The sequence below is a fragment of the Saccopteryx leptura genome, chromosome 11, assembly GCF_036850995.1.
Source record: "Saccopteryx leptura isolate mSacLep1 chromosome 11, mSacLep1_pri_phased_curated, whole genome shotgun sequence".
Classification (NCBI taxonomy): domain Eukaryota; kingdom Metazoa; phylum Chordata; class Mammalia; order Chiroptera; family Emballonuridae; genus Saccopteryx; species Saccopteryx leptura.
Window position 1 is genome coordinate 71,783,342 of NC_089513.1, and position 12,735 is coordinate 71,796,076.

General features: G+C 44.3%; 1 protein-coding gene across 1 annotated transcript in view; it reads left to right on the top strand.

Annotated features, from left to right (window-relative positions):
• The window catches only part of VAV3 (vav guanine nucleotide exchange factor 3), a 315,966-nt gene that overhangs the window by 259,800 nt on the left and 43,431 nt on the right, over nt 1–12,735 (top strand). The window contains exon 20 of the mRNA XM_066352215.1: nt 4,596–4,732. Coding sequence (XP_066208312.1) covers nt 4,596–4,732 — 137 coding nt within the window. The remainder of the gene's footprint in view (nt 1–4,595; nt 4,733–12,735) is intronic.

Consider the following 12,735-nt stretch of genomic DNA (forward strand, 5'->3'; position numbering starts at 1 on the left):
CATAATGGATAAAAAGTATTTTTCCTATAGAGAGGTTAAAAAACGTTACAGAAAAGAAAAAAGAACTTTCTTGTTGCAAATGATATCCCGTAGCTTCAAAGAGCAAAATAAGTTGTCCTTATTGTTGACACCTGAAAGGAAAATTCTGTAACTAGGTTTTTCAGAAGAGCTATAGCTCTGAGGTAGAGGAAACCAGGGCTCACCCAGTGTTTATTGAATGTATTGAACAGAGACATGCTAATGAATGTTGCTTCCCACAGCCGTTGCCCAAGCACAGGCTTAGGAAAATGTTCTTTTCTACGAGAATTGTACCTGCTTGTTGTCCTACTTGAATGTAAATCAGACCTTTTTCCTGTGGTCTCATTAATCTGATGTACTCCGTACACATATATTGAAAGGACTGTTTTGGCACATATTAGGTGAAACCATAGGGAATTCTTTTTTTTTGTACTTTAAAAATAGTCAACAGCAGCCATTGTATGACCCACGCCTGTATATATCACAACACTACGACAAGGTGAGCCCTGGCAGGGAAGAACAAGTGTCGTTCATTGTCCTGGAAGATCTTGTCTTAATTAAAGAAGGAGAAACACGTAGATGAAATGATCAGACTCTGTCCCAGAGCTCAGGAGCTGGTCATTTTTTTAGGGTCAGCCATTTTTCATGGTACAGAAAGTTAGTGAGAAGTCAGTGCTTTGGTTTTCGAATTAAGTGCCACATTCATCTATCATGGGCTGTAGTCAGGTGTTTTTGTAAACTGTGACCGCAGGTGAACGTGTGTGTTACGTGTCACTGGCGTTTTGAGAAGTAAGGCAGGACAAGTTCAAGCTCAGTGTCTTTCTCCCTGCACAGGACTGTTTTTACCAGTAGAACTGCCTTCCCTATGATTCATGACTTTTTGGCACAATTTCTTATTATTTCAACATTTTCTTTTCTTTTTTCTTTGTAGTCGACAGTTTACATTTTATATGATTGCTACTTTTATATTTAATAATTATTACTTTTATATTTTTTATTATACGCTTGGGATGTAGGCTTCATTTGATTTTTATTATTTTTTTTTTCAGATAATTAGAAGCAACTGTATATCTAAACATTTAAATAGCTGCTTCTGGTAAATTTGAACAAGTTGAAACCATAGCATGATTTGGACATTTCAGGTTGATGAAAGAAGCTCTTTGTGTAGGAAAAAAAAAAATAGGAGGCTAAAAATTCAGAGAGAATAAGGCTAACTTTAAGGAAGTAAGAATAAGAAAAAATAAACCCAAAAGACCAGGAAGAGTGGTAATAACTTTTGAATTGATATAGTAGAGAGACCAAAAAAACCTCAAAATTATTTTTAACGGGTAAACAGAAACAAACAACAATAAAAAAACGTTATTATTCTTCAAGTCAATATTCTACATACACTTCAAATATTTTAAATTGAAAAATTGTAGAGGACAAAAGCTTTATATGCTCGGCCTGGCCAGTTGGTTCAGCAGTAGAGCATCGGCCCAGTGTGTGGAAGTCCCGGGTTCGATTCCCGGCCAGGGCACACAGGAGAAGCGCCCATCTGCTTCTCCACCCCTCCCCCTCTCCTTCCTCTCTGTCTCTCTCTTCCCCTTGGCTGTGGGAGGGCACCTTATCACAATATCTTTATACACCCCATTTGTTCACACCAAACTCACAAGGATGCAACTAAACAGTGCGGTCTGGCTTGAATTACTTTCATATTTCAGGAAAGGGTTAAGGAGGAAGTACTGATCAAGGTAAACAGGGCAGAAGCCAGCCTCAGAGGTCCCTGGGAGGTGTCCCGATGGCTGAGGACCCCCCAGAGTTTGAGAGCAAGCTGGGACTGCTTTCAAATCAGTGGTTTCAGTGTAGGGCCACTTTATAAAGAGGAGATAGATGGGTCTTCTACTTTTTCTTTTTCCTGTTTCAGATGTTTATTGCAGAAGAATTTTTATAAGAAGGGTAAAGAGATTGTCCAGTTGATATGCATTTTTATGTTGATATGCTTTGTGATCCTTGGTCCCTGACCCTTATTAGGGCTCCCTGATCTCTCAAAAAAAAAAAAAAATCAACACATCAAAACGATGGTCTGGAGTCATTAGCTTCCTCTGCAGCTGTGCCAGCCAGGAATATGATAGCCACGCTCTTGGTTTCGACTCATCAGTCAATAAACTGTGTCTGCACACAGCCGGGTCTTCTGGGAGTGCAGGTGAAGGGGCCGTCTGCCACTCCAGCCAGGGGGTCCCAGGGAGGAGGGAGGTCAGGAGGCAAAAATCATGGAGAGCCTGGGGGGGGTGGCGAGGAGAGTGAGACTAGAGCAGTCTGAGTAGAGGAAGAATGAGCTACTTTCATGTTAGAACTTGTGTTTTTATGCTGAGTCAGCAGTCGAGTGTGTGGAATAAAAACACGTTCGTTCTTTTTCCATCGGTGATGTAAGCCTATCTGATTGGAAGGCTCGTCAGGACGAGCACACATTAGTAAGAAAGTCATTCTTCAGGACTTTTACGACGTATCCAGTAGCAGTTTTGCACATTAAAAACAATTGTATTTCCTGCAAAACTTTGGCTCTGTGGTACATATTGATCGTTTTAGGTAAAAGCCCAAAGAAATAAGAACTGTTTAAAAGCCAGCCGGAACGAATGATGAAGTGGTAGTTGTTCCATTAAATCTGAATGGTTTTTTAAATTTTTATCATTAAAAGCTAAATTTCGATTATGAAAATAATCACTGTTAAACATACAAATTTAGGCAGCACAAATATATGGGAAAGGACAGGAGAGGAGACAGATGACAAGTAAATAATAACTATATGAATTACAAGGCAAAGTTCATGGCATTGACTGTCTTGCTGGCTGGACCCACGTGTTCAGGACATTTAAGCAACTACACCAAGGTCAGAATGACGTAGAAACTGTGAGCAGGTGTGATTGGAACAAGATGAGACTGGAGAGTTATGGGGCCCAGAGAACAGATGGTTTAGTGGGTTGTGGCCAGGAGTCCAGATTGAACTCCGAGTGCCGTAGGAAGGGTTTTAAATGGGAAAATACTATTACGTCATTTGCATATTTATTTCTAAGTAATTTTTTTTACTTAGAAATTTATTGTAGGTCAGTTGCAGTGGACCTACAATATCATGCTCGTCTCAGGCATACCACATAGTGACGAGGCGTTTCTATAACGTGCGAAGTGACCGAGAGCAACCTAACAGTGGGAAAGTAAGCTCTTCCTCTGCTCTAAGCACTGGCAGGGGGCAGGTCAGATAAACTCCACTGACAAGAGTTGCCTGCCCAGTGTTGTTTCTGGCAAGGACGGCGAAGCGTGCTGTTTGTGTAAGCGCGCCACCTTCTAACACCTGGTCTGGTAGGACAGCGCTCCCAGAAAGGTGTGGGATGACAGTCCGCCCGAGGTCCTGGGGCGCAAGAACTGGAGCCAAGGGGAGCTGTGGTAACTCTGACACGTCCCAGCAGTCCCAGCAGCAGAATCGGGGTGAAGGGCACCGCGCTCTCCTGCCCTGCTGTGTCCTGTTGATCGGACGGAGAAGAACGTGTTGGCAGAAACTCTTCGGTTCCATCTACTTGGCACTTACTCTCCCCCCTTTGGGGTGGGTGTTGGGAAGGGATTTTTGAGGACGGCGTGAAACCGTTTGCTGGAGCGTTTCACATGGAGATACTGAGACTTTTTCTGGGTCACTTGGACATCAAAGCCTCAATGACATTCACCTCGCTTTCTGTACTTGGTGCAGACTTTTTCCGCTAGCGACACCTTTTCCAACAGTCCATCGTGAGAGTAAAAAGCCCTGGCGTGTCATGAGCGGTGACCCAAGTCCATGAATGTACCCCGGATACCCTGCTGACCAGTGGTCCCTTGGACAGCGGAGTGGTTTCACCTCTGAATGGCGGTGAGGTTGTCCATGTGGGACGCTAGTGGAGCAACGAGGGCCACAGGCAGCGGGAGCTGCCGCTCAGACGTGACACGTTAGGCGTTCAGAGAACCGCAAAGGCTAGGGATGCGGCCGGATCTCAGGCGTGGTTGATGAGATTGGTTTAGACGCGCTCCCTTTCCTGGCTGTTTTTGCAAGCCGGAATTTGAGCCAGAAGAATTCCTCCCCATACACGTCTCAAGTCTTGCCCCGGCACATCCATCCCAGGTCTGTTTCCGAATCACAAAGATAACCTTGAGATCTGAGCCTTCGACGGGGCACCGCAATACACGCGGCCACGGGAGAGCCACCTGGCAGTGCCTGGGGGGAGGGTGACAGGCAGAAGGGAGAGAATGGATGAAAAAATGGATTCTTTTCCATTCAACTGGATGTGATTTTTTTTTTTCCTTCTTTTTAATGAAGCAAGCATCAGCTGAAAGAGAAATACTTTCTCAACTCAAAATAGCTGGATGGTGAGGGAGAGGGAATGCGGGGAAGAGATCGGGTGGGGGTAAACATGCATCTTATTGCACGAGCGCCTCAAATTCAGAGAAAGTTTGAATGCATCCCATTGCAGTTCCTTCAGACGTCTACTTGGACTTGGGGCTCTGGAAACTTTTTAATGTGACTAACGGCTCTTGTTTTATTTTCTCTGTTTTAAAAGCTGTGTTCTTATTTCCAGGTTTACCAAAGATGCAGGTCATCAGGAACTACACCGGGACGCCACCCCCCGCTCTTCACGAGGGTCCCCCGTTACACATCCAGGCTGGAGACACAGTTGAACTTCTGAGGGGAGACGCACATAGCATGTTCTGGCAGGTACGGTCTCAACGGCAGTCTGGTGGGTTTCACGGACGACCTATTCCCGCTTCAAGGACAACGCTCTTGTCTTTAGAAACTAACTGACTGCTTTTGGCTTCAGAAATTTTATGTGCTGTGGGAAAAAATAATTTTATTAACCTTCTTCATATTTACCAATGCTGAAGTGGCAATGAGCATTGGAACACTCAAGATAAATGCTGTCAGTGTTGTGAATCATAATTACCAATTTTTTTTATTTTTTTTTAAAAATTATATTTTGCAAGAGCATTTTTCCCCCCAAACCTAGGACCTGTGGGTATGATCTAATTTGCATAGCTTGCATGTATTAATGGTTCACTTAAGGGGAGTTAGCTAATTAGTGTGCCAGTGGCCATATTTGATGCGTCCCTGTCCACAGTATTACCTGAGATTCTCAGAGGTGCTCTGAGCATCACTCATGAAATATATGAAATGCGAAAAAATGAGTGAGCAGTTGATGTGTGCTGGTGGTGAGCTCTCTCCTGGTCAGTATGCCTGTATTTGGTTCAAGGGTTTTGTTGACTGAGGTACACGTGGCATAGTGCTAGGACTTGATAAAGTAGGGTGGTAGGACATTGCTGCTCATTAAATTATTGGCTCTATTCATGTGTATTGTAGAAATACTTTCCAATAGAATTAAAGAGTTTGTTGAATTGGAGTGAACTTTGGTCAGAGGTGAAGAGACAGCGGAGGTGGACTGCTGGGTAGTAACCCATCATGCACGTGCATAAATAACAGCTATTTTGTTTGTGGAAGACTTGTATTGCCTCCCATCTTGTTTCAGAAGAATGCCTCCTCTGTATTGAACATCTGTTTCCAATTACGTTTCAGTTGCTGTAGCCAATGACTTGGCCAAAGCTCCCCATTCTCCTTAAGCATCCTGTTCCTCTCAGATCTCATCTTTCCCCCCAAAAGAAAAAGAGAGCGACAGACTAAATTCTGACTCTTCAGCTTACCCTCTGTCTCCCAACTCAACCACAAAACACACCTGCTTTTGTGCCCATCAGATTCTCTCATTCAAGTATTTTATTTTATTTATTCATTTTTAGAGAGGAGAGAGAGAGAGAGAGAGACAGAGAAAGAGAGAGGGAGACAGAGAGAGAGAAGGGGGGAGGAGCTGGAAGCATCAACTCCTATATGTGCCTTGACCAGGCAAGCCCAGGGTTTCAAACCGGCGACCTCAACATTTCCAGGTTGATGCTTTATCCACTGCACCACCACAGGTCAGGCTCTCCTTGGGTTTTCTATGCTGGCTCTTGATCCCTACATGTTCACCTTCCTTCCCCGTCGACTCCTTTCCTACAGCCTGTAAATGTGCTCAAGCTCCTCCCCTCCTGAAACACGTGTAACTCAGCCTTCTGTCTGGTTGTGTCTGCCTCCCGCCCCCATCACCAAAGCAGAGCTTCTCGGGAGAGCAGCCCCCCCCTCCCCCATCTCTGCTTCCCCCTCCGTCCATACTGTGGTCTTCTCCTGCAGAAGCGATTGTGACTCCCGTCACTGGTGCCACTCGAAACCAACGGCTTTGAGATCTATAACCACGTTTACAGTATACAGTTTGCTGTTTTGGCAAACGTATGTACGAGTGAAAGCATCACCACAACCAGGATAACAAGATCAGCCCCCAGAGTGTGTGTACGCCCCCACGCCCCTCCCCCACCCCAGGCAACCCCTTTGCGACTTTCACACTCTAGATGACGTTTGCGTTGTTTTTTAGAATTTCATATAACACATCATATAGTGTGTACTTTTAATTTGGTATGGCTTTTTTTACCCAACGTTAATTATCTTGAGGTGTAACCGTGTTAACGTAACAACAGTTCTTTCTAATTTTTTTTTTTTAAAACCACTTTATGGAGGTATGATTGACATAGAAAAAGCTGTGGTTGTATAACGCACGCAACCTGATGAGGTTGGAGATAAGTAGACATCCTTGGAATCATCACCGCAGTCATGGCCAAAAACATATCCATCACCTTCAAAAGTTTCCTCCCACCCTCTTTATTTATTTTTGATGGAGTTGATAAGAATGCTTAACATATAATTTACAGTCTTAGCAAATTCTTAAATATGGAATACAGTATTAATAATTATATACTCTGCTGTACAGCAAGTCCCTGGGACTTATTCATCTATAAGAATTGAAATGTGGTGTCCTCCTACCAACACCTCCCCTTTCCATGTTTCTCCAGCCCCTAGCAACCAGTCTTCTGTTCCCCCTTCCTATGACTTTGACTATTTTAGATTCCTCATATAAGCATAGCCAAGACATGGAGGAAACCTCAATGCCTATCAGTGGACGAATAGATACAATGTGGTGTATGCATGCAATGAAATCTTATTCAGACTTTCAAAGGCAGGAAGTCCTGCCATTTGCAAAAACATGGAAGACCTTGGAGGACATTATGCTAAGAGAAATAAGTGCCTTTTTAGAAATTGCTGATTGTTACTCTATACATATATAGATGTAGCACAATTTATTCACGTATAAGCCTATTGATGGACTTTCAGGTTACTAACAGTTTTGGACTGTTGCAAATAAAGCTTCTATGATCATTCAAGTATATGTCTTTAGATGACCACGTGCTTTCATTTTTCTTAGGTGAATACTGACAGGTGGATGATATGTAGATATATGTTTAACTTTTTGAGAGATAACCCGCAACATTCTACCAAGTGATTTTACTGAGTTACATTTCTCCCAGCCGTGTATGACCGTTCTGGGTGCTCCTTATCCTTGCCAACACTGGGTATGCTCAGTCTTGAACTTTCTCTCTTCTAACAGATGTATAGTCGTGTCTCATTGTGGTTTTAATTGTATTTCCTTAATAACTAATGATATTGAGCACCATTTTATGATATTTACCGTCTATATACTCTCACTGTAGATTCCTGCCGATATTTTATATGGACAATCATGTTACCAATGAATAAATACAGTGTCACTTCTTCCCGGCAGTTGAGATGCCTTCTTTGTCTTTTTTTGTGATCTTGTGACAATGGCTTAGAGCCTCCAGGAGAATGTTGAAATTGAAGTGGTAGAAAAAGTGCATCCTTGCTTTGTTCCTGATCTGAGGGGAAAGTTTGAAGTCATTTACCATTAGGTACAATGTTGCCTGTGGTTTTTCATAAAAGCTTTTTTCTGAGTCAAGGGCATTCTCTTCCCATTCTTGTTAGCTGAGGGTTCTGATCAGGAATGCTTGTTGGATTTTGTCAAATGTTTTTTCTGCATCAATTGAAATTATTTCATTTTTCTTTTTTTAGTTTGTTAGTATGATGATTTACATTGATTGGTTTTCAGATGTTAAACTCAACTTTCTTTCCTGAGATAATCCCAATTGATAATGACACATTGTCCTTTTTTGTATGTTGTCATTTTATTTTCTTGTGATGTCTTTGTCTGGGTTTGGTAATAGTTTAGTGCTCAAAGGATGAATTGAAGACTTATTGCCTCCTCTTAAATTTTTTGCAAGAGCTTTTATAAAATCAGCGTTATTTTCTCCTGACGTGCTTTACAGAACTGACCAGGGAAGAAGCTGTCTGGGGCTGGATTTATCTTTGTAGGAAGATTTCTTTTTAATTACAAATTCAACTGGAATAACTACAGGGTGGGGCCAAAGTAGGCTTACAGTAGTATGTGAAGCAGTTTATTCTTGTATTATTAATGCGTTATTTTCTGTAGATACAATGGTAAGCTTATTATTGCATTTTTTTCTGTAGGAACAACTGTACACACCTTTTGCCCCACTCCATAGGTTTCCTGTTGCTTTTTGAGTGAGCTTTGGTGGTTTGTATGTAGAAGCTGTGGTGATGTCAGAGCCCCCATTTCTGACATTGGTAATTTATGTTTTCTCTTGCTCTCTTTTTTTTTTTTCTGGTTAGTCTAACTAGATGGTTATGCGTTTTATTGATCTTCTCATGGAACCAGCTCTTAGTTACATTGATTCTCTCGTTTTTCTGTTTCCTATTCATTGATTTCCGCTCTGGTCTGATTATTACTTCTTTTTGTCTCCTTATTTGGGGTTAAATTTGCTCTTATTTTCCCAGTTCCTTAAGGTAGCTTGCTTTTTTTTTTTTCCTCTCCTCGATTTGAGAACTTTCTTGTTCTAATGTAACAGGTAGTGCTCTGAATTTCTAAGAAATCCCTTTTTGCCTTCTCCCAAAATTTTATGCTGTTTCCATCTTCAGCCAATTTAAAATCCCTTCTCATTTCTTGGAAGACTTCAATCACTTTAAGTTTATTAAGAATGGTTTCTGGACCATGATATGGTCTGTCCTGATAAGCGTTGTGTGTGCACCTGTGAAGAGGGTGTATTCTGCTCCCTTGGGGGAGGCTGCCTTCCCAGTGCCAGGTGAGCCCGAGGAACGGACGCACAGCAGCCAGTGGTCTGGATTCTGCTGACTGAGGACATGCATGCACACTCCGTCTACCCGCTGTCCTCCACTCAGGTCTGAAACCTTTGTGTCTTCCCTGTTCCTTCTGTTCTCCTGCTCCTCCCCACGCTGCTTTAGTCATTAAACGGTCCTCACTGTACCTTTCCAGTCACAGTCAGGGCACCCCCCACCCCCCCACCCCCACCCATCCCTGCTGTCACCACCTGCTTTCTACTCCAGTCCACCGCTGCCTGACCTCTGCGATCCCCTTCGGGCTGGTCGGACCTCCAGAATGTGTCTGTCCCAGGGACCCTTCTCACCGCTGCCGAGTTCAGGCGCAGTTTCTGAATTCCTTGGTCAAGTCTTTCGGTGCCTTCCCGCTGACCGGACGGAAGTCACACCTGGCCCGAGGGGAGGGGCGCCGTGAAGCGCGGGACCTGCGATGCCGTCTGCGCTGACGTCCCCGCTTCCTGCGGCCCGTCCCTCCGCGCGCCCGGCGGCCTCCGCGCCAGCTCGCCTGCTGCCTCCTCTCTGAAGCCTTCCCTGTTCCTCTCCTGGCTACCCTCCTAATGCCTAGCCCTATTTTCAGGCAGAAGTGGATAAATTCCTTCTTATTTAGCCTTTTTAAAAAATAATAATAATAATGACAACCAATAACGAATGCCCATTATACACTCTTTATGTCCAAAGTAGAGTTCTAAGCATACATTACATCTATTAACCCATATGGCACTAATTAAAATTCTATAAAATAAATTCTACGATTATCTCCATTTTATAGATGAGTGGACTGGGGCAGCGTGCGGGTAAGTAGCCTGTGGCCGTGCCTGTCCGTGTTTCCTGATAGGCAGGCGTGATGTGCCTGGTAAAGGGAACGGCCGCGAGTGGACCTTGAGTCACGTGGTGGTGAGGTTGGCGGAGGCGGGGCCGTCTGCTCTACGATCCTGGGCCCCTGGACACACACACACACACTTCACAAGTGTTTCCTCATGTTTTTCTCCCCCCGAAGGTGGAACCGATGGCTGGCAGCTTAGCTCGGATGGTACCCCAGCAGGTCAGGCTCTGGTTAGTTAACTAGTTTCCTCTGAGGACGAGCCTCGGGAAGAGAGGCGTCCCCCACCCCCACCGGAAGCCGGAGCGGTTCTCTCGCCCGTGTCCCCTGCGGTGACCGGGTCAGGCTCCTGAAGGTGACTCTCCCAGCTGAGGCTTTCCTGCCCCCACATGGGCGCCGGGTCCGGAGTGGTCCCCTGTTGAGTGTTTGCTCCAGCACCTGTGACCCCTTGTGTTTGTCTGTCTGTCTCTTCAGTTCTGGGGGCCATAGGTTGTCTTGTGACCCCCCCCCCCCCCCCCCCCCCCCCCCCCCCCCCCCCGCTTAGGGATCCAGGACGAGTTGTTGCTTTTTAGGTCTGTTCAGCTTTTTACTTGTTAGGGCAGAGGGATGACTTCCAAGCTTCTTACATGTGGGACTTACATGTGGAAGCCACAGCCCTCTTCTTAGAAAATGGTACTGCCTCCGGTTCTTTCTAGACGGTAAGAAAGACGTTATTATGTACCGTTCTCTCTCAGCAGACGTGGAAACATGAAGCTTCCCTTGTCCAATGGTGTAATAATGGCTTTGGAAGCTCTCGGGAGAAATGAGAGCCATTCAGTGACAGAGTGTCTGTCTGTGTCTGTTGAGGGTGGATATGTGATAGGAACAAGGGAAGCTAATGTCTGGACAGAGAAAAACAATTAGCACATTTATTTCAGATCAGCTAGTGTGTATTGAGTGTCAGCCCCGCGTGCACAAGTCAGACACTGCTCACACTTCAATTGCCAACTCTGATGGCCGGCTCAACATCAGGTCTGTTGTTGGAAGAGCCGTTCATGCTGGAGGCGAGTGACGTGTTTGAATTTTTGCAGATACGTTACAAGTTCTTCTGATATTTCTGACAAAGAGGTAGCGTGAGTCAGAATTGTCTTATGGGCCACTCGAAGCCAGTCAAAGGGATGTTTGTTAACAGGTACTATTTTAGCTCCTATCGAAAGGGGCCATAGGAGAGTGAGGAAAATTTGAATTCAGGTCACACACCTGTAGCCAAATGACTGTAGGGCCCGGGCCCACTCAATCCCAGTGTACAGAGGGCTGGCCCCGAGCAGCGCCCCCAACTCTGGCTGGATCACCTGGGGCGCTTTGTAAAAACATCAACACAGAACCCCACATCCAGGGATTAGGCTACAACTGGTCTGGGTTGAACCCAGGCACGAATAATCTGTATAGAACCTCAGATAAATTGAATGTGAGCCACTGACTAGATGATCCAATTGATGAGGTTCCAAGGTCGTTAGAGCCATGTTCTCCAGCTCACAAGTGAGTTATTGATAATAAGCCAACGTATTAAGCATCTCTAGAAAACAGGATATTACAATGAGCACGATACTTGGGCTCTGAAAACGACCAGAGAAAGGGTATGTTTTCAAAGAATCAGTATACATTTAAGATATCCTTGCCACAACCTTCATGCTGAACTTGACATAATTGTTTTAATTCAAAAGGCAGTGCTCAGAGGCAGTCATGAGAGAGCTAGTTTTTTCTTGTAGACTGAACATATGGAAGGCACGTGTAGGAAATGGGTCTGAAGGTGGTCTTACTTGGTGGAATGATCTGGAATGACAAACTCTTCCCTCCCACGTAAGGAATGTCACTGGTTCGATCCTTTGGAGTCATGTGAGTCTACAGGTGTGTTTCCAGGGAGCCCATTGCATCAGTCTGCCAGTTTTCATGGTCACAGAAGTCAGGGCTGTGTGGTTTGCATCCCATAGGATGTGACTCCTGCTCCGGGGATCTATGTAATTGCTTTTGAGAAGGTAGTTTTTAAGCACCTCTCTTGGTCCCTTGCCAGTTGGTTCGTCCTCATTTGCGGTTGCACAAAATTAGCACCAACGAAGCAAGCGGCGTGCTGGAAATTGTAGCTCGTTTTGATGAGTGTCAGTTACCGACTCTGCCGCCTTCTAGCGGAATGACCTTAAGGAGATGCTTTCCTCTGTGAGTCTCAGTTCTACCATCTGTAAAATGCCTACAGAAGAAAATAAATATCGTATGATCGTGACTGCACGTCGAATAAAAGACACAATGTATGAAAGCGTTCTATCACATGCTCATCAAACAGAAGCTGCTGTGTCTGAATCCATCTACCGGTCCAGTCAAGTACTAATAAAGTGCTACCGTGTCTGGCTCTGTGTTTGGTGCAGAGAGGAACACCAGCAAAACAATTGGTGTCTAGCCTCATGGTCTTAATGATCTAAGGGGGTGATCATAGCTCATAGGCAGTGAGACTGGTTTCCATTTTAACTTTTTTATTTAGGGTTTTTTTTTTTAAATCACACTGTCACCAATCTTTTTAAAGTTAAACCTATGGAGAAAGATCTAGATTCGTTATTAGGATGATACAGTGTCTTTGAATTTGAATGTCAAAAATGCCTTTTGTATTAGTTAAGTGCTTTGGCTTATTTGGAAACGTCCAGGAAAAAAAAAAAAAAGAGGCTTTTTCAAATGAAACTGTTTTCTCCTCTGTTTTTTCCAAGGAAGTCCCTACACGCATTAGTGTAGGAAGTCAGATTTTTGTTGTAGA